Source organism: Camellia sinensis, chromosome 3 (genome assembly GCF_055761805.1).
Source record: "Camellia sinensis isolate YWXY chromosome 3, ASM5576180v1, whole genome shotgun sequence".
Taxonomy (NCBI): domain Eukaryota; kingdom Viridiplantae; phylum Streptophyta; class Magnoliopsida; order Ericales; family Theaceae; genus Camellia; species Camellia sinensis.
This window is the reverse complement of record NC_138963.1, coordinates 12,673,809-12,696,373: the sequence shown is the minus strand read 5'-3', so window position 1 is coordinate 12,696,373 and position 22,565 is coordinate 12,673,809. Positions and strand designations below refer to the sequence as shown.

At 33.9% G+C, this 22,565-nt stretch overlaps 1 protein-coding gene, 1 long non-coding RNA gene and 1 pseudogene across 3 annotated transcripts; all 3 read right to left on the bottom strand.

Moving 5' to 3' along the window:
• Positions 1-2,387: 2,387 nt before the first annotated feature.
• LOC145821317 (histone acetyltransferase type B catalytic subunit-like) lies at positions 2,388-12,807 on the bottom strand (annotated as a pseudogene). The gene is made up of 8 exons (XR_014363323.1): positions 12,797-12,807; positions 12,658-12,754; positions 12,423-12,484; positions 10,811-10,910; positions 9,268-9,349; positions 9,021-9,181; positions 8,177-8,542; positions 2,388-2,883 (listed from the first exon to the last, which is right to left on the bottom strand). The product of XR_014363323.1 is annotated as a histone acetyltransferase type B catalytic subunit-like (transcript).
• Positions 3,310-6,887, bottom strand: LOC145822334 (uncharacterized). The gene is made up of 3 exons (XR_014363447.1): positions 5,413-6,887; positions 5,250-5,300; positions 3,310-3,479 (listed from the first exon to the last, which is right to left on the bottom strand). It is a non-coding gene; the product is annotated as an uncharacterized LOC145822334 (long non-coding RNA).
• LOC114322755 (mitogen-activated protein kinase kinase kinase NPK1) lies at positions 11,193-21,801 on the bottom strand. The gene is made up of 21 exons (XM_082917824.1): positions 21,333-21,801; positions 21,207-21,248; positions 18,473-18,538; positions 18,242-18,352; positions 16,548-16,628; positions 16,344-16,421; positions 16,136-16,218; positions 15,800-15,881; positions 15,544-15,670; positions 15,376-15,446; positions 15,112-15,171; positions 14,980-15,029; positions 14,666-14,885; positions 14,372-14,572; positions 14,036-14,278; positions 13,814-13,945; positions 13,391-13,720; positions 13,211-13,272; positions 12,658-13,109; positions 11,318-11,386; positions 11,193-11,231 (listed from the first exon to the last, which is right to left on the bottom strand). The coding sequence occupies exons 1-19, from the start codon at positions 21,678-21,680 to the stop codon at positions 13,034-13,036; spliced, it is 2,463 nt and encodes an 820-aa protein (XP_082773950.1). The 5' UTR covers positions 21,681-21,801; the 3' UTR covers positions 11,193-11,231; positions 11,318-11,386; positions 12,658-13,033.
• Positions 21,802-22,565: the final 764 nt, after the last annotated feature.

Sequence of the window (22,565 nt, the reverse complement as noted above, 5' to 3'; positions counted from 1 at the left end):
TTAATTGATTTTTTTGTACATTTATCAAACTAGAATTCAACGTCATTTTAAATTCTAAAATGCCAAAAAACTTTCACAATTGACTCTATAGTAAAATGTGTTATCTAAATTTATTTTAATGTGGTCCTCATAACATATAGATTGAGTCGAAATCACATTTTAATTAATTATTTATTTTTGTAAATTTATAAAAGATTAATTATAAATATAAAAAGCATTACATAACTAGAAAGTCACCAAGCCCAACAACGATCACAAGAAATAACATTAACTTCAAAAAAAAAATAAACAATTACGTGAAATAATCCCATGATGGGAGGGAACTCAACACTGCAATAAGTATCACTCGTTATCTTACAAAAATAATGATATACAATCATTAAATTAAAAGCTTTACTTATCACATTTTAAATTTCTTATACACATTTTTTTATGTGAAAGTAGCCTTAATGAATATCAATTCAAACCAAATGACACATGTGAAGCAAGAGAGGGGCAAGTCTATTAGATGTAAAGCATTTGTTGCTATAGAAGTAATACATAAGCATGACTTTTCCCGAAGGTAAGGAGGCATATAGGGATAACTATTTTAGTCTGATCTGTGACGATCCATCTATACCCGCACGAATGGGACAAATTTTACCCAACTTGACACTTATGTGGGGCAGGGGTGAATTATATTTTGATCACCTGCAATGAGAGTGGGAGGGGGGCAGATATCACCTTTCCCGATCCAAACCTGACCCGATATAATTAATAATATATAAATAAATGATATATATTTGTATATATATAATATAATTAGATATAAGAAAAGAATACTAAAAGTCTGTAATTCTGTTTAAATATAAATAAATAATAATCCTAAAGAGAAGACCAAAGACAAGAAAAGAAAAAAAAAATTAAAAATGAAGAAAACAGTTCATGATGAACTTTTATGGTTTTCTGGAGCATGATTGCACAATTTTTCCTACAACATGATTCCTGTAAACTTGTGTATACGAATGTGATATGAATTGCTAGGCTATGCTTCCTTCTGTCATGCTGCTCTTTGCTCATTTGTTGGTCGATCACCTTTTGCTAGTTTTGTTTCAACTTTTTTTGTTTTCACACCCTCATCTCCAATTGAATTTGCGGTTAAGCCTCTTGTTTCAGATAAGTTGACAAATGTTTTAGGCTTATTTTGGCTTTAGTGAACTTTTTTCAACTTTTGAGTCAAAATATGATACTTTTTAGGTTCATCTAGACTAGACAATCCTAAATTTTTTTTTTTATGTTCTGTTCTTTTTTTTTTAATTTTTTATTTATTTAAAGAATTAGAAGGGGAAAAGGGGGTCAATTTTTATAGGCTTTTTTGATAAAATTTGACTTATTCTGTTTTTAATTAGCTTTTTTTCTGAATTTTTTATTTTTTCTTTTTAATTTTCAGAGTCATCTAGTCTAGATGAACTAAAAAAAGAGAGTAGATTTTGACATAATTTTAAAAAAAAATGGTTGTTGCCAAAGGAAACTCACCCCAATTGCCTTTTCATTTGACAGCTACATTGGAATTAAGCAAGTGGTGTTTGGTGGATATGAATTCGAGAATTGGAGGGAGGACTTGAAGGCAGAGGATGCAGGTTATAGCGTCCACAAGATTTAAGGCAACTTGAGTGAACATCACGAGAATGTCAGCATCATGCTTCTTCTTTCCGGATCATTCCATACCTTCTCATCAATGATTACCGTTGCTTTATGAGTTATAACATCTTACAATCTTACCGATGTCTTATTTTGTATGCCTAAACAAACCAAAGATAGGTGTAGTAGAGTCTAAAGAGTAGTCCAAAATGTATGCAATTTTGAGATGGTTGTGCAAGGATGTGTGCTTGGAATTAACGAGTTGTAGAGTTTAGATATTCAAAGAACACTTTTTTTGGCTACAATTTATGGTATTGTAATGAAGTGATTCCATAGAAAATTACTGTTTGTGCCAAGAAGCAAATCTAGGGGTTTTACTATGTGCATTTATTATTGAGCTAGTTATCTATGAAAGTTCACAGAATTGTCTAGTGCTACTAGAATTCCTGGGATATAACTAGTACAAGTACCTTTGATCCGAGCAAGGCTTTGAGCTTCAAGTTACGTTCAACTTTGAAACTAATATACTAGAGATTGCATTATTAGTATTGGGATGCGGAGGTGGTAGTGCGGTGTCAGCAGTGGTGGTGGAGAGATGATGGCAGTGATAGTATGGTAACATTGGTCAAACTTCAATTTGAAAATGTTTTTCCCAATTCAAAAGTAGAAAATATTTTCCACACCCAAATAAACTTATTCGTTGATCACAAAAACACATTTTCTGTCAACATTTGTCTCATGTCATTGTACTAAACGCCATAAAATATGCCAAAACAAATTGAGCATAATAAAATATGCCAAAACAAATTGAACATAAAAGTTGGTTGTTTTCCATGTGTGTTAATAATAGTGCCTACCTACAGCCTGCTCAAAATATAGAATAATAGCATGATTTCAAGTTTCACTTCATAAATCATGAAGGAGTTCTAGCTAATAATCCAAATAACTTGACTGCAAATTAAAGTTCATCCTAGAACTAAGGAAAACAGCTCATTCATTTACAGGCAAGCCCTCAATGCATTCCAACCTCTTCCAAAGCTTTCACTTTCTTGGTAGATTCATGGACACCAAACAAACCAAACAACAATGGAATGGCCTTGCAAGTCTTCGTGAACTTCGAGGACATACCTTCTGTGCAATCGACTTGATCTCTTTCATCCTTCATCGACTAGTCCCTTCAACTGCTGCTCTTGATTGGTTTGATTTTCATCCATCTCAATCCAACTAGCTTCACCATTCGTGCACCTGAACATGACAACACTACTGAAAAAAGTGTTTTTTTGCAATCGTCACAAGTCGTCGCAAATAATGAAAATACAGTCGCAAAAGGCCTTTTGTGACGGTCCATGCGACCACAAATTGGGGACGCTAATGTGGGGGTGGCAAATACTTTTTGTGACCGCAAAATAACAGTCGCAAACTATTTGCGACTGCCTAACCTACTTTTTGCGAAAGTTATTTTGCCGTCGAAAAAAAAAAAAAAAAAAAAAAAATCAAAAACATGTTTAGCGACTATTTTTTTACCGTCGCAAATCATTATTTTTATAATAAAATCACATATACGTTTGCTACAACAAAAAAATCAATTGCAAGCACCTAGCAAGTTTTTTTAATAAAAAATAACAAAATTAACAAATTCATTTAAACTCATAATAGAAATATTAACCTATTCACTTGTCAGTGTGCAAACAAAATATAAACTTTCATACATGCAAAACAAATATCCATCAATCATCCTTAAAATATATTGTACTAAAAGATTCAAGTCCCCCCAAAAAAAGAAAAAAAAAGCAACATAATCTCAGTTTGGCTCCAAAACATCACCCGCTCGATTATATCAATTACTCCCTCAACAAAACCTGCAAAAACATATACACGTGACTTGAAAATTTAATGCAGTTTAACTTGAAATAATAAAAATAAAACTATTTCAAAAGAAAATGTCAAGATAAAAAAAAAGTGTTCATTCTCTAAATTCTTTTGCTTGGAGTAAATTACAAAAATATAGATGCCAATTCGTAATTTGCACAAATAAATAGACAAGAAAATGGTCACCCAATCCAATCAGATTAATGAATAAACCAAAGAATTTGAAAAATGAACATGATTAACATAATCTTTGTCCTAGCATAGATTAATACCAAAGGGAAACAAGACGAAGAAATTTGACTTCACTATTTAGAAGTTTACATCAAGTTACTGATTTCACTATGTAATTCAAGAATTAGCAATAAAGAATTTTGGAAACCTTTTATCAAACCAAGACCATCTTTAGTGTACAATGGGCAATTATTGAACAGTTGGGGCAGGCTTTGGCACTATTGGTGTATTTTTCTTTTCTTCATCCTTTTATCTTTTCTTTTCCTTAATTCATTTTAGTTCTTGTATATATTGAGTTGTCCCAGATATTATTAGCTATAATGTGAATCATGAAATGCAAACATGTATTAATGTTCTCTTTTGTTTTGAATCAACTGAATTTATGAAGCCAAATGCATATGTATAACCTAACATGTATCATGTTAGATCATGTAAATTTGACAATTTCCTTGTCAGCGTAGATGGATGCATCAATAAACAGCTAGTAGCCACTTCTTGTAATTACTACCAAGCCAACAAATAAATCTTCAAGGAATGGCCCATAGATGTCCATTGCCAACTTCATAACCAAGAAGTTAATAAGTTATTTGACGTGGAGAAGAGGAATATGCCCATAGATGTCCATTGCCGACTTCATAACCAAGGTCACAATTTGAGAAGACCGTGTTACGCTCAAATCTTATTTTCACTAAGGAACAGCCCACCCTTGAAAACCCACCTCCCTCCTGAAATTTTATATCATCTGGATTGGAACATTTATTTAGGGGTTTAAATTTTTGGTGACTTACTTTCACGCATGGACCATTTACCTTTCTCTGTCCAAGAGAACTGCCTCAACTCACACCTTATGACTATCTTACCCAGATGATTATTGGCTCAGTCCAACGTTGCCTGGCCACATTGGTCTTATATCATCCCCTCTCTTACTCTCCCCAAGAGCTGTATCCTACTTAGGTTTCAAAATCAGAGGCTCAACCTAATCTCAGCCACCACGTGTACCTCCTTAGGCCCTTCCTCAATATATTCCTCTTTTAATTAGATAACTTAAGTCAGTGACAAGAATATATTTTTGGAACAATTTGTCAATAAATTAATTTTACAAAGTATCTGATATGATAGATAATTCTTTACTATTTTTGGTATCAAAAATAAAAAATCAAGTGGCTCCTAATTTTTTTAATGGAGTTCTGGAAGTGAAAAAGCAAGTACTTTAGATATGAAACCCAAGCCACTTGATGCTCCATAAAGTGTTCCACACTTGTAATTTATCTACAGAATAGATATATGAAATCTTATTGAATATAAGTACATTTCAAAAACTTATTTTTCATTGCTTTTCCATGGTCATTTTCTTCTTTTTTTTTTTTTTGCCACAAGAAACTTCTCTTTTCAAACACTACTCAAGCATAAGTATGCATAGAAGAACATGCAAAAATGACCCGACAAACATGTAAATGGCCTGACAGTATCCAATTGGGAAAAATATCACTGACAAAGCTACAGGTTAGTGATGGGACCAGAAAACTTACTTTATCCTCAAGTAACATGCAGATATCTGTGGCAAGGGAACATCTCCTCCCCTGAAACCATTTAACATAGATAAAATGATTACCGATCAAAACTTGAAATATCCCAAAATAAAAAAAAAAAAAAAAAAATTGCGTTATTTTCACCACTACAGGATATTCTTACTGGTATTTTGAGGCAACCAATGAGAACCAAATTGGACATTTTCTTCTGTGCTGTTTGGCTCCAAGCATTTCAAGCATAGCCTATGCCGGGGCACACAACCTCCCAACTGCATTTTTTATCCACTACACGCAACCTTCTTCGTTTGACCGGCACTGGAAGTGAGATTGTTCCATTCTTGTCATCTTGAACTTTTGATTTGCGTCGATGCTCCTTACCCATGGTTTTAGGCACATGTACATCATTTTCAAGAGCATTGAGGGGTTCTAATTTGGAAAAACCACCTAGAAAAACCACTTAGAAAAACCAGTAAATTTCTTAGAAAAACCACTCCAATGCTGCCCATACACTAGCACAGAACTAAAATAAACCACCTTCTTCCAATAAAAGCATCTTCAACTCAAATTCAAAAAACAAAAACTTTCAAACGCAGTTCAATCCTGACTAATTAGGAGAAACACTCTTTCAATTTGTTATCATGGAGCCGGTTTCATATTACAAATGGTTTTAGGTAGTGATCCCCTACATTAGTGCATATTTCAGAAACATTGTGAGGAAAACAAAATCATAAATATCAATGTTTACATTTCTGTAGAACACTAAAAAGTATTTAGAAACATTAGTGAAATAGATTTTGGTGATCTGTTATGGTGTATGTAAACAATGTGTTCCCTTACAGATATTGTAACAAGGACACATAAGGCCGTGCCCAACATCAATATTTAACAAATTAACAGAATCAATTAATTGCACATTAAGATTTCACAAAATGAAAAACAGAAGAGAGATAAAATGTAATGCCTAACCTAATTTTTAACATGAATATTTTTCTAGAATTAGAGATCACTGCTTATAGTTGTTGGATCAATAATGTTAACAAATGAACAATACATTTAAATATGCATAGTTTATCATCGTTGATATTTTATGATTTTAGAAGTCATTCTTGGGATTGAAGAAGTTTGCTTAAAAACACTCCTTGATGCTATTTACTGCATTCTGGAATTGTCATCATTATTTGAACCAGCAAATCTGTTATAGATGCACAACATTGTTTATTCAAACCTAATTAATTACATGACATATAAAATAGATAAAGTACTTAATGTAGAAGGGCATTTGGTCTAGTGGCATGATTCTTGCTTACGGTGTAAGAGGTCCCAAGTTCAATTCTCGGAATGCCCCTTTTTGATTAAGTTTTTTTCTTTTTCTTTCTTTTTTGGTTGGTCCTTGTCAGTGAAAGTGAGAGATCTATAAAAACTGCAAAATGATCTTCTTTTTTTAGCAAGAGGATTGAGAAAGGGAAGAAAAGGACACCCAAAAAAAAAAATAAAAAAATTGGATTGTCTAAACAATCTCTTTAGTTGCTGCCCAACATAGAGCAAAATTGCATGTTTCTATCATCAAGATACCAGGAATCAAGAAATGCAAGGGTGCTCTGCTCATAACCAATAGACATTACAGATGCAAGCAGAGTTGTGAATGTGTTACCATAGATATAGGTGTTATGAAATCAACCAGTTGAATGTAAAATAAAATAAATAAATAAATTGAAAAGGCTATCAAAATTTGAAACTCAAAATCAAAATATGAGATAGTTATACTGGGATAATTTGGAAATAAGTGTAATAGTTCACACTAACAGAGTTGTATGTATATAATAATAATATTAATAACAGAATAGATAACGAGGAACCCTTGATCCCACATTTGGTGAGACCCAGGATAAAATTCCAAATGTAACCATCCATTAACCTTATATATAGAGAGGTAGGAATTCAAATTTAAGAGCTCTGATTGTTTACCTGGGGACTTACCCTTTCAAGCAAGCCCTCAGGGATGCAAGCTCTCTAACATTGGGACCGGGACTAAAGTAACATCTAACCTTATTGGATTGGCACAATTCAACAATACAGAATAAATTAAACAATCAAGTGTCTATTTCTATTTAGTTGTAGCTCCATAGAATACATACATATGGAAATACAGTTCTACTGTCTCGATAAAACAACACACAACTAGCATGACATCAGCAAATCAAACACAAAAATGCTCAATTCTTATATGACATATGATCACAATCAGTTACAACCATGGAGGTGAAAACAAGCAAGCATGTGTGAGCAATGCTATATATATATATATATAGAGAGAGAGAAAGAGAGAGAGAGAGGTGAGAATTGGAAGGTGAAGCGATAACAATTAAGAATTGAATAGTTCAACTTGTACTTGTAGCAGATGAGGAAGGATTGATTCAAACCAAAGCTTGATTCCAGAATCAAGCTACCTGGTGGAAAAATCAATAGATTGATGAAAAAGTGATCGAATTACAGTGAGTTTAGATGAAGAAGTTGAATACGAATTACAGTGAGTTCAGTGAGTTCAAGTGATAGAAGTAGAGAGATGAAAAAGTTGAAATACGAATGAATGATTCGAAGAGACTCATTGAGAGAGAGAGAGAGAGAGAGAGAGAGTTTATACCGTTGGAGATCTCTTCTTCAGACGACCATGGTGATCTATAGAGCGAAATCGAGAGAGGGAAATCAGATTCTCTTACTCAGACACAATCGAGCGAAATCAGATTTGGGGGAAATTAGAGTTTAAAAAAAAAGGAAAATATAAATTGGGCATAGTGGGTTCGCAAGTTTCTGCTTAGGCTGGGGTTCATAAGTTTTAGCTTCGGCTAATCTGCCGTTGCAAATAATTTTTTTTTGCAACGGTCAAATTATTAGACGCAAAAAGTTATTTTTCTAGTAGTGCAAGCGACATTTCTTGATCATAATCTATTGGAAATTCAATCACCCGCTTCTCTGCAGCCCCCGAGTCCTTCCTTATGACCTCAGCTCTAACACAATCTGAAATGACAGTCATGAAATTGTCGATTTGCTTAAGTTTGGCTTGTCTTTGAGAGATTTTCTTGATTCACATGTAAAATTGTGGAATTGAGGGCTTTCTGGATTGGGTTAAAAACAAGTAGGCATCCCACATCAATACACGTTCGCACGTGTTGTAAGGAATCCAAAGGCTCTTCAATTGTCAAGTCATAAACATTTTCACAAACTGCAACATTATTAAGCACCTCTAGAAGATGACGGCCGTAACCTTTGCGCTGGTAAGGAGGCAATACAAATATCTACCCACAATAGAAATAGAAATCTCATCAAATGCTAGAAATAACCGCATCTTTTTTTTGGAATGAGCTAAAAAAAACTACAATTTTTTTGAAACTTTTTAGAAAAATTTCTCAATTTTTTATTTTTCAAATCTGTCTAGTCTAGAATGATTTAAAAGGTCAAAATAATAATAATAAAAAAAAAGAGGTTAACTAAAGTAAAAAAAAGTCAACTTCTTTCAAATAAATTTTTATTTTTAATTTTTTACTTTTCAAGTCTGTCTAATTCAGTAGAACCTAGAGTGTAAGGCTTCTTGAAACGTTTCACTAAAAAATTCACTAAAGACGAAAAAAAGCCAACAAAAAAGTTTCTAAAAAAGCAATTCTCAAACTCCACTGACATACAAAATCAAAGATATCAAACACGCATCTTAGAACCACCAAATCCAGGTTCTGTTTATTTCAAGCTAACAAGTTATTAATGTAAAAAAGTGTAAACCTGACTAAGCCGCAAGCGCAAACTGTCGGGGTAATGGTAAAAACGATAAATCGCTGCAAAACCAAGCAATCTAAGTTGATTGCTGCCCTGCAGATCAATTTTCTTCTGAACTATGAGAAGAATCTCGCATCTTGGATCAATAATGCCAATAGGATTGCTACCTGATTCAATGATATGAATGGTTAAAAATTGCAGCTCAGTTTTATTACAAGGAATGTGATAAGAAAGCACAGAGGCGAAAAATTACAATCTACAAGGATAAGAACAAGAGGTACCAATCGACTGTAGAGGTGCCCAACAGGCATGGTTCCCACCACAACCCGAATAACCTGGTCCAATTGGAAAGAAACCATAATTATGACAATCAAAAGAAAATAAGAACTGTCATTATCAACAAAAAAAATTCAAGCGTAATGGCTACACTGTGTTCTAAAATGCAACTATGACGGAGGGAATTTGTTTTTATTTTGTTTACTTATTTATTATTTTTGCGGGTGGGGGTAAGAAGATGCAAATGGATTTATTGAGTATGTTCTCATCCTTAATCTTCCCAAGAACGAACGAGGGAACAAGTCTACTAGCAAGGAGTCTTTGAAAGGCAAGACATTTTCGAAAGTCTACAACTCAACAAGCCTTGGTCCTGCTTACTTGGGGCCAGCTACATGGATCAATTTCCTGCCATTGGCTCCATTCACAATCACATTCTTAGTCAAGTTCACGATAGTCATGTCATTTCTTATCACTTCAACCCAAGTTCTCCCGCGTCTTCCTACATTTCTTTTGTCACCCTCTATGTGCATCAAATCAATACTCCTTACATGAGCATTAATTGGTCTATGATGCATAAGATCATAAAATCTCCAATGATTTACCTCATTTTATCTTCAATTAGTGCCGCTTTTAACTTCTTTATATTGAATTCATTTATTATTATTAATTTTCTTTTTCGTAAGTTAAATTTCATTTCATAAAACAAATAGATACAACCCTTACAGGGGCATCCTCCAGTCAAACCAGTTATAACAAAGATCAACAGCCTAGTAGCTTTCAACAGAACAGATATTTTCACAAACTACACACATAAAAGAACTATCAACTAGCTATCAAGTATTTAGCTATTCCTTCATCTCATCCAATACTGACCCCTGTTGGGGAAATCCCCAAGAAGAACATAACTTGTTATTTGTATGACTATTTTATATTCTCCCATGAATATAATCTTGCTCTTATGTCATTGATCACTTTATTTAGAACTGAATTTGCATCTATCCTTCTGTGAGAAAAAGTTCTGTAGTTCCTCTCCATCTACACAAGATAGATAGTAGCAGCCATTGCCAATTTGTGTACTGAATGGCCAAAAGACTTTCCACCTATATTGTGAACTACCCAATCAATCTCAGCTACAAAGGACATAGGGTTTCTTTCTACTCACATGCTTACTCAACAAAATCTCTTTCCAAACATAGTGGGAAAAGCAGCATTGAAAAAACAAATGATTATGTGATTCCATCTTCACATTACAAAGCACACAAGATATATCATCTACCACACCCCAATCCTTGATCCTCTCCTTAGTAGATAGCATGCCAAGAAAGCTTAACCATTGTATGAAAGACCATCTATCTCAATATTCTCATTTCAGTTAGTCGTTTTACAAACATTTCTTTTATTAACTACCCAACATTCAGTATCATTAATCATAGCAAGTCTTTATAGCAAATCCATGAAATGCAAAACAAACAAAGCACTCTATTCACTAACAATAATACAGCAAAGGCGTTAAAGAGCACCTCCAAATCAGAAAAATCTGTCTTCAAATAACTGTTAGAATCACTGTTGTGCGCATTGGTGGTGTTTTGCTGCAGTATCTCCCCTTTCGAGACAATAGATCTGTGACAGAGAACAAAAATCACAATGTCAAATTTAGCAATAATCTAGCAACCAAGATAACACAATTTCAGAAGACAAAATGAGAAAGCATCAAATGTAAAGGTAAGTCATTGACGAAACATACTTAACATAATCACACTCCGTTAAAAGAAATCCTCCTTTTTCTCAACAATATTCTCAGCAAAAATATTCTGTAAGGAATGACTTAAAGATCAGAATTCAATGAGTAAATGGATATTGGATGTCAAGGGAATAGGTTAAGATGGGTGGTCCATGATTACTTGGAGAGTAGATTTCAAATCTGTAATCCCCCTTGCCTCCCTTATAACAGTTAAGGTATAGAAATCATTAGCAAACCATCAGAAGACAAAGCTAGAATCGGGCTAAAGATAAGTGTAAATACTTACATCAGATGTGCTCTGAAATGTAATCTCAGCATATGCATGAAAAGATATGCTGCTGACCCAGATGGTGATCTGCATGATTTGTGATAAAATATAAATTACAAATAAATAAATTAACACTTGCAAGCTAGAAAAGAACGGTTCCAAATAAACAAGTAGGGCACATTTGGTATTGTTTTCATTTTATATTCTAGAAAATAGAAAAAACGGAAACTGACACAAAAAAACTTGTTTGCAGACTATTTTTGAAAAAAATTCTGCACACACCTCTTTTTTAGGAATTACTTTTACATTGCTTTGTAAATCTTTGAAAACAAATTCATACAAAAATGAAAACCATATAAAAATCATAGGTGCTTTCAATGTTTTTCATTATTTCTATTTTCACCAAAACCAAAAACATCAAAAATGAAAGCAATCCCAAATATGGCCTTAATGTGTAATGTATTTTCATGCAAGAGATTGTGCATGGTCTGGGTTGTGCAAGAGGAAAGTATATTATTATATGTTATGAACAAAAAGAGCTTTTTTTTGGCTTGATAAAAAGCATGCATATCCATGAATGCAACTTTCATAGCCTCCACACTGAGGACATGAATGCACAATGCCAAAACAAGAGCAAGCAACTACTGAAAATGAGATAGAAACGAAAACGGAAGTTCGATAATCACCAAATAAAATTTGCGCACAGACGCCATAATGGGAAGATACAGTTTCAAGAGCATCCAATTTAGCAAAAAGGTGTATTACCTTCAACCCTTGGTTACCGTAAATAATTACTACAGTGCTCATCTAGAACTGCTCACCAACTCAGCATTGGCTCAACAAGCCTGGCAAACAGTGTAGAACCAAGCTCGTTGTTGCAACAAGCACAAATTGAAGCCAGAGGTCCAGCTTAACTTCTTAAGTAAAAATTGAAGTTCATGATTTTGGAAAAAAATAAAAATCAATCCATACACGACTAATCATCTGACCAAGCAATATTCCTCGCAGATGAAACTAAACCATAGATTAACAAATAAGGTTCGATTAAGGGTCCAAATATATTAACAAAATGAGTGGAGCCTATGCACTCTTAACGTTCAACCTCCAGCTGTGCATCACTAACCCAAATGAACCAAATTGGAACTTGCAACTCCAGTCAAAAGCCCCAAGTTTAATGAACCTGAGCTGAAATCAAGTCACTAATTGTCCCATTTTAGATTAAAAATTTGTTTCCACAAAAAATAAACAAGTAAAGAAACAGAATAAAACATTTTATAAAACATGTAAGCATATATGATTGTGGTACTATATATATCAGCTACAATCAGAGCCCCATGTTCAACGAGCAAACGCAATACCTCTTCCCAGGAACCATATGCAGTTGAAACAGAGTTCTCTAGGCCACAGACTTCTTTTTGCTTGTGTTCTGCAATTTGTAACAGGAGTTCCAACAACCTTACACACAAGAATTCCACTTAATCAAAAGAGGTCCAAAACCTTTGAAACATTGTTCTACATGTCTTGTTAAGGTATACAATGGCATGATGCAAGATTGTCCTATGTGCAGTTTCACAACAGAACTTAATTTGAGATTTTCAATGATTTGATCTCACAGGACCTAGAATGCAACAAGCTAGACCTAGAGTAGACTATCGCTGATCCTGAAGACTAGCAAGCAAATCACAATAAACACAACAGCTTGCTTTTATAATCTTTTGAATATAAGGTAAATTTTCACTTGCCTCGTTTCCTTTCAAGCTCTTCATAAAGCTCTTCTTCCCATATTCTTTTTCTCTCACAGAAGCTTGTGCTGCCAGTAAAACATTTTTCATTCTCAGTTTACAGAAAGAAAACATGGTCCACCAAAAGAAAATACAAACTAAAGCAAGCATCAAACATCTACTCACAAACCTTGGATTAATCAGCTCCTGATCATCACGAACAATCTCTTTCCCTTCACTAGGCTTAGGTGGCTGTACTTGCGACAGAGTTTGAACACTTTCAGTGCCAATATTCGATACACATTGGGAATAAGTTCCGGAGCTAGTAGTACAGGCAACGTTAACAGCTGCAGAATCATCCCACTCCAACCTTCAACCGAACACGACGCCAAAATGCCTCCCAACCCAACCAAATGCCTTTCCAAACACCCCGACCATGTGTCAGCCCCACCCTTCCCGAACACCACCCCCCTCTACCCAAACCATACTTCGCCACAAGCACTTCATCATCATCATCCTCAGCTACTAAGGGCCCACATGGAAATGTAAAATCATTGTTACCCTTACCCGATGCTCGAGGGATGTCAGCAGACTTGTTAACTGTTTGACCAGAAAATAAGTTCACTCTACTTTCTAACTCTGGAGTGTCATCAGACTTGCATGGCCAATTATCGTCAGGCTCAGACATAGGATTAAAACTCTAGATTAACAAAAACAACAAACCATTGGTTGTTAGGGGTTACTATGCTGACAAATATTATATTTGTTAAAGGGCATCAAAGAAATATGTTACCTTATTAAAATCATCAGAAAGTAAAGCAGAATCAAACTTTGTTGATACTCCAATCACAAAATCATTTTCATCATCTATCTGACACATGTCATCATCACAATGGCCTGATCCCGAATAATCCACCTCAAGTCCCTGCAACAAACCGCCATGAACCGCCTTGGACAACAAACGACCCAAAGCCTCTGTAACCAAAAATGAAAACTTAAGTGGAAGCGATAATACCTTCTCATCAAGGAATGCTCTAATTTTTGACTCAATAACTTCATTATCATCATCATCATCCTCAGCTACTGAGGGGCCACATGGAAATGTAAAATCATTGTTCCCCTTACCAGATGCTCGAGGGATGTCAGTAGCCTTGTTAACTCTTTGACCAGACAATAAGTTCACTCTACTTTCCAACTCTGGAGTGTCATCAGACTTGCATGGCCAATTATCGTCGAGCTCAGACATAGGATTAAAACTCTAGATTAACAAAAACAACAATCCATTGGTTGTTAGGGGTTACTATGCTGACAAATATTATATTTGTTGTAGGACATAAAAGTAATATGTTACCTTATTAAAATCATCAGAAACTAAAGCAGAACCAAACTTTGTTGATGCTCCAATCACAAACTCATCTTCATCACCTATCCGACACATGTCATCATCACAATTGCCTGATCCCCAATGTGGGACATTTCCTGGGAACTTCTCTGGAGTGTCATCAAACTTGCATGGCCAATTATCGTTCGGCTCAAACATAGGATTAAACCTCTAGATTAACAAAAAAAACAAACCATTGGTTGTTAGGGGTTACTATGCTGACAAATATTATATTTGTTGGAAGGCATAAAAGCAATATGTTACCTTATTAAAATCATCAGAAAGTAAAGTAAAATCAAACTTTCCTGATGCTCCAATCACAAGATCATCTTCATCATCAATCTGACACATGTCATCATCACAATTTCCTGATCCCCAATGTGGGACATTTCCTGGGAACTTCTCAGGATAAATAGTTGAGCACCTCACACTATTATGAACATCCTTCAATTGTGTGTAGGTTGTCCGGATAATAGGGTCCATGCTAAAACAAAAATTCAACCTCAGAGTTATAATTAGAAATAACAAACAATAATATATCTTTAAAGCACCCAAGGTTATTTAACAAAAACCCTTACGAGTTCTTAAGCTCCATCTCAGGTGTTGCCATCTTTTTTCCAGAATTTTCCTAATGATTGTAAAATAAATAAGAATGGAAAAAGAAAAGCTGCATAACGCAAACAAAGAAGGCTTCAAGCAATTATACTGACCTTAACTGAAGCGCGTAACACAGTATAGGTTTCCTGATACTCCCTAGTAACAAATGGATGCTGCATATGATAAGCCAAAAACATTTTTGAGAACAATTATTAAAAGAAGTGACAACTTTTATTATCTAACATTGTGTTTTTCATCAGAATTAAGGAATGTTCTGCTACAAGATAACCTTACATATATATATATATATATATATGAGTCAAGAGCTTAATTTATAAGGAATTGATAAGTTAAATTAGCCTGCAGTGTAATAGTACCTGCAGCAGATCTGATGCGGGAGGCCTTAAGTTTGGTTCCCTGCCATAGAAGGATAAGAGAATGAAACAAACTTAAAAATAAAGCATAAATTACCTTCTTATAAATTTGTATATCAGCCTAAAAAAAATAATTGGCAATGGATACAAAGGGCAAGAGAAGCAAGAAACAAAAATAATAGGCATGTGATACATACTTCTGCAAACATTTTAACAAAAAATCTGTTGCTTCAGCAGAGAGATGCTCAGGGATGGGTGGATGAGATTTAGTTGTCCCGATATGGAGGAGAGCAACAACCTAAAAGAAACACCAATTAGTTAGTTCACAAACAATGAACTAACATCTTACCGAGTCCCAAAGTTGTAGTCAACAGAACAAATAAATACTTCAGTAGGAAAACAATGGAAGATGATGGTTTCAAAATACCTCCTGATACTGCTGGCTCCAAGGAGGCTTTCCTGTAGCCATCTCAATAACCGTACATCCAACACTCCATATATCAGCAGAGCTGGAATGTTTGATATTAAACTAATGAGCTAAAACAAGCACAAAATAAGGAGTGCAACAAGCATGGTGTATATGTACGTGCTTAAGTGAAAATATTGCAAGCATTTACTACACCAATGCGTAAGAGTAACTTTATCCACATTGAAGATGTAACTAAGGTGACATCGGTTGAGCTAGTAAGAAAACACATGGTCGCATTTGTCTTATCCATATCATAGATCAGCTATAAGCATGGAAATGTGTGATTGTACTCACAAGCTATGACCGGTTTGAAGGATAACTTCTGGAGCCATCCAATATGGAGTACCCTTCATTGACTTTGCACCAGTCATGGTAGCCTGTACTAGCAACATACATAACTCGGGTATAAAATAATTTGACATAATATTACCTTGGAAAGAAAACAAAATAAATAACTAGAAAAATTAAATAAAAAATGAAATAGAGGAAACATTGTTCACACCAGCTCAACAACTTTCTTTGATGCACCAAAGTCTGCAAGTTTTATGCACCCCTTATTATCAACAAGGATATTAGCTCCCTGACAAAAGCAAGCCCTTTATCATACATATATATATACATAGAGAGAGAGAGAGAGAGAGAGAGAGAGAGAGAGAGAGAGAAGTTTTATCCTTGTTAAGAATCATTTGCAAGAAGGTGAAGATACCTTAATGTCCCTGTGCATTATTCCATTCCTGTGAAGGTATTCCACTCCCAACAACAACTGCTTTGTGTACATTCTTATAACCTGCTCAGCATACAAATTCAGCGAGAATATCAAAAACAAAAAAAAAAAAAAAAACAAGCAAATTACATAGTATAGAAGCAAGGTTTTCAAGTTCTGAGTGTAGCTTTTTATTTCATGTACATTCTCATAACCTACTTGGCAAACAGGTTCTAGGAGAAATTTCAAATGTGGTGATTACTAGATCTATGTCCTTAGTTTGGCGAGATATATTATCTTCTATTCTGTCAAATGTTGATCTGCACTTATTTTTTGTTGAAAATTTTAAAATTGTGATTGGTAATGGTGAAAGGACACACTTTTGGAGAGACAAATGGTTGGTGATTGGAAAGTTGGAGGATGTCTTCCCTAGGCTTTTTAACTTATTAGAGGCTAAGGATGGCTCCTTGAAGTCTTTTGTTCAAACCAGAGATGTGCAGCTGGAGGGTAGCAGTTCTCATTCAAAAGACCTTTACGAGCCTGGGAAGAGGAGGAGGTTAAAAGGCTTATTGAGGTATTGGAGGATGTTCCCAATCTAAGGATCAATATTGATGATCAAGCTTGGTGGAATGCAGAACCATCAGGCTCTTTTTCTGTTTCCTCTGCCAGAAGATGGTGTGAGTCTGCTCAAGGTCCATCTTTTAGGATTACTAAACTGCTGTGGGGTAACGGTGCACCACCAAGAGTGAAATTTTTTGGTTGGTTGGTGGGCCTGGAAAGGTCGAGTGAAAACGGCTTTCTATCTTCAAAGAATTGCAGTTTTGGATCCCAATGTGAACAATTATTGTCTGTTTTGCAGGGAGAATGTGGAAACTGTCAATCACTTCCTGCTACATTGCCCTTCGGTATGGAGATTGTGGTCTAAATTATTGGATTGGAGGAACTTGTCTTGGGTAATTCCTGGGTCTATTGGAGATCTTTTGGAATGGTGGTTAGGTACAAGCTGTAGCAGGTTTGGAAGGAGGATATGGCATTCTATTCCTTTTGCTATCACGTGGTCTGTGTGGAAGCTCAAAAATGAATGCGTGTTCAATGCAATTCAACCAGATTTTACGGATTTTGGGGAGTTGCTGAAGGTTAGAATTGCTTTATGGTTGAAATATAACACATGGGATATATTTTTCTATTAATGATGTGGCGTTCAACCTTCAGCAAGTAAGATCTCGCTCAAGGCAACGGAACAGAATCAGAATTCTGGGCTAATTTTTGGCTATGGAGATTGTTGTCTGTAGGATAGATGGCTGCTGTTTGGTAGTTTTAACAGGTGGGGTCGGTTTGATTGTTTGTTACTCCTTTGTTTTGGGGTGATTTTTCTGTTTGTTGTTGGTTTCTCACCAACATTTTGGCTTGAGCTAGCACAAGATTGGGCATCCTTCTTGGTGTCAACCTAGTTGGGATCAGGTTGAGGTGCTATGATGCTATCAAGCTCTCGTCTTTTCTTTATTGATGGTCTTCATATGTAATGTTTTGATTTTATCAATAAAGTTTTCTTATTTTGTTGATTAAAAAAAAATCCTAAAATGAAATTTTTTGAAGTCAATAAGCAGGCCTTGCCTCTCGACAGAGTGTTATTTGATATAAACTTCAATACTCAAAAACAAAAAATATATAATTTGAATAAGTGGTAATCAACTTACAGACTCAGGAAATGAACCAAATTTTCCCAGAAGTGAAGAGATAGATCCACCAGGGACAATTTCCAACAAGATATTCAACAATGCGTCCTCTCTAGTCGTTCCCAAGTATCTCTTCAAGAAAAAGAAAAGACGAGTAAAGTTAGAAAACCAACCAAAAATATAAAAATAGACAGACAAGACAATAAAAATGAACAACCATTGCTTCACGAAGAATGCAAATCAAATACTTACAACAATGTTTGGATGTGAAAGATTCTCAAGAAGGTTCACTTCTTCTTCAAGCTCTCTAATGTGGGCCTAACAAAAATTAAAAAAGGTCAAATTCAAATAACATACTCTTGCCAATCAACTAAAGCAAAAATCTTTAAACATTAAAATAGAAAACTACCAATTTAGGAGTGTTTTGGGAAGATGGTAAAAAGCTGGCTTTTGGTTTTTTACCAAGTATTTGGCTTTTTTAGAAAGTGATTTGGGAAGTTCGTAAAAAACTGCTTTTGATTTTTTCGGTTAATATTTGTTTATAATGTCACATCACAATCAAATGACCAAAATATCCCTACCCAATTTAGTAAATTTACATTTTCACCCATGTACAACCCTAGACAACATGAAGGGTATAATGGTAATTTCACATGCAACTTTTTTGGACTTCCCAAATGACTTACTGTTAAAAAAGCCAATCTAGCCTTTTACCCCCAAGCTGCAAAAACGTAGCTTTTAATCTTGGTTCTCAAATGGGCACTTAGTACCACAAACGCGATCTATACTATATATATAAGCAAATGCAGTGTTATCTCAAAAAATTTCAAAAATTCATTCCTAAATTCTCATAATTTTAAAAAGAAAAAAAAAATACATGGAACCCCCCTCTAGCTCCCTTTTCACTTTTCAAATCTTCTCACTCCCTCTCCCTATATAAAAAAATAAAAGTAAAATAATAAAAAAAAATCACATAATATCTTTATTTCCCACAATTCAAATAAAAGAATAGAAATCCAATATAGTTATCCCTATCTCTCTTCTACAAAAATCTAAAAAAAAATAAAAACACATAAAAAAACCAAGAGATAAAAAGAAGCAAATTAAAAAAAAAAAGATAAAAATCCTACATAGTTATCCTTATTTCTTTTCTATAAAAAATCTAAAAAAGCTTCTCTTATGTTCGTATTCCAATCTCCATAAATAGTTGTACTATTCTCACCAAAATGAAATTAAAGATGATGAAGGAAAAAAAAAACTCACAACTCTTGATTGCATGCTCTCTTCTTTGTTACAACAACATGATTACTTCTCTACATCTTTCTAAATAAACACTCGCTCAAAACCTGTTTATCTACAATTTACTTATAAAGACATGGGTATATCACTACAATTCTAAAGGTTTTATTTTCATTTCCTTTTTTTTTTTATCGGACATTTTTCAATTGTGTGCTTCATATTTTTATTTTTATTTTTAATATTGAATCACTTTTTAAAAACTATTCAATCATTTCTCCATTTTCATAGTGTTTTTCCTTTTCAAATATTTTGGACAAACAAAAAAGTAATGGCACTGTTGGGACTGAGAGTGATGAATATCTTTTTGTAATCATCATCATAAGAAGCTAAAGTTGAGGGTATGGGACTATGGTGACTGAGAGTAATGAATATCTTTTTATAATCATCATCATAAGAAGCTAAAGTTGAGGGTAAGAAGAAGAAGGAGATGAAAAAACTAGGAGGACTTGAATTAATGTGCAAAATTGAATACAAACTTAATAATATTAAAAAAATAATATTTTATTTGTGTTTATCTTTAAATTTAAACATTTATTTGCTGGTTGTTAAACAAGTTGTGAGTTTTGTTCAATTATATGTATGCATTGGACTCTCCTAAAATCAATAAATTTTTGTTTATTTTTTTAAAAATTTAATCGGTGAGTTTTGGAAGCATCAAAAATTCAAATTAATTTGTTAATTTTCTTAATTTGTAATTAATTAAAAAATCTATTATTTAGTTCATTTGCTCCTTTATCTATATGCCACGAATAATTTAAAAAATACATCTATTGGTTTGAAGTCACATTACACACTAAAAATAGATCTAATACCGGATTTATACTATTACTAGAAATAAACTTGGGCTTTTTTAAGTAATTCAAAAAATCTAATTGAATTATTTGTTACAATTTAATCATGACTTTTGGCCAAAATTTAAAATAATATTAAAATTATTAGCTTAAAAATATCTATTAACTACTTTACAATCCTATCTTGTTAGAAATTCCTTTAAAAATTAAAAATTACCCAACAACTTCATATCTACATCAAAATATTTTGATTCTTTAGAATTCATATTATAGTCATTGATGTTGATTATGCACAAATGAGTATTCTATATCCGCCCAAATTGCTTGGAGCCAAAGAAACTATTCGAATAAAATCAGTTTGACTATTGAATTTTAGATTTGTACAAAAACAATTATCATAGAATTTCGAATTTATATATATATAAAAATTAAATAGATTTGTGCATGAAATAAAAGCCTGTTTCGTTCACTTTTCCATTCTTTTTTTTTATTATTATTATTTTTATTTTTACAAATTCTATCCAAACACAATTTCAGAGTTTCTTGAGTGATTGTACAGAGAAAATACATGTTGGTTCATAATATAAAATAAAATAAAATAAAATAATCATGGGAGAGAATTGTCTAGTTGTATAAATATTATAAAATTAACAAACACATTGTATTAAACAATTTATACATTGAATTCATATATTTTTCATAACTTCTTCTTTTTTTTTCCTTTTTTTTTTTCTTGGTAAAACAGTGAACTAATAGAATTAAGTAGTCAAGGTTCTGGGGTATAAAACCCCTCTAGCATCATCATACATCTGATTTAAAACAAAAGAAGGAGCAGAAATAAAGACATGAAATCTACTTAACTAACAAATAAAATTTTAATTTATGAAATACAAAACCTGTGTTTTCTCTTTTGCAGCACTGTTGCCTGCAATTGAAACCTGCATTGCACAGATATTAAAAAATTAGAATGTAACAAAATCAAAACCAAACAGATTTCAAAAAAATAAAAATTAAAAATTAACCTGCTTGATGGCTAGAAGAGCTCCAGAATCGATATTGAGTCCCATATAAACCCTTCCAAATGCGCCGCAACCGATCAATTCACCTTTCCTCCACCGGATCGTCGGGGCGTCGTCTTTCTTGACTTTGATCGCAGTAGACTTGGCAATCGGTGCATCGTCTTTCTTGACTTTGATCGCATCAGACTTGGCAATCGGTGGAAGTGCAGGGACTGGAGGCTTCGAGAAGAGTCCGATTCCCGATTTGCGAATGATGGAGCCGATCTTCTCAACGAAGCCTCCGAAGACACCTCCATCGTCGGAGGGCTTGAAAACCAGAGATCGGCAAACTGAGCCGATGAAATCTTGCATTGTATAGCGAGTAATGTAGGCTGGATCGAGAGAGATTGAAGAAGATTTAGTGTCGGACAGAGAAAATGTAGGGTTCGAATGTAACGCAGAGCGAGGGAACACTGACAGTGATGAGAGGGAGATAGCGAGGGAAAAGGCTTGGTTTTTCGTATTCTTTTGCACAAACATCCTCACAGTTCTATTAATTTATGGTAAATTACACTTGACACCCTAAAATTTGATCTAATTGCATTCCACTCTCTGACATTTTAAAAATTTTGTCTCGACTTTTTAGCTAATAGTCTCATTTCACATGGGTAGAGTTTCCCTCTTTCTCTACCTCTCTTAAGTGTGGTAGTACAATTTTTTTTTTGAAATACTTTGATCTGTAATGATTTTTTTGTTATGTTGAAATGTCAAGTTAGTTAGTTATGATTATATTTTCTGTGATGCTCTCATTGATAGGTGTTTTTAAGTTGATATACGTATTCTTACTTAAAATTTGATGCTCAGTGTAATGTACTACTGCGGTGGTGAATGTAATGAACTTTTTGATAATTTTGACCAATTGTTGTGTTCGGCACACTTTATTTCTCTTGGTTTCTTTTCTAAATTTCATTTTTCCTGTAATTTTCTTTCTTTTAGTTTATTATTTCATTGAATGATATTTGACCCCAGTAAAAACCTAGCTCACTTTATTGAGTGTTTTACTACGGCCTTCTGGTATTATGGTCATGATCGTAAGTGTGGGTAATACCTGGCAGTGTATGGTTGGGATTTTTTTACCAAAGAGTTAAATGTCATGTATGGTATGTATATTTTTTAACTTTTGTTGTTAAGGATTCTATGGCTACAATATGGAATGCAATAGGAATTTTGATAAACACCTGGTTGATTGGCTTGGAT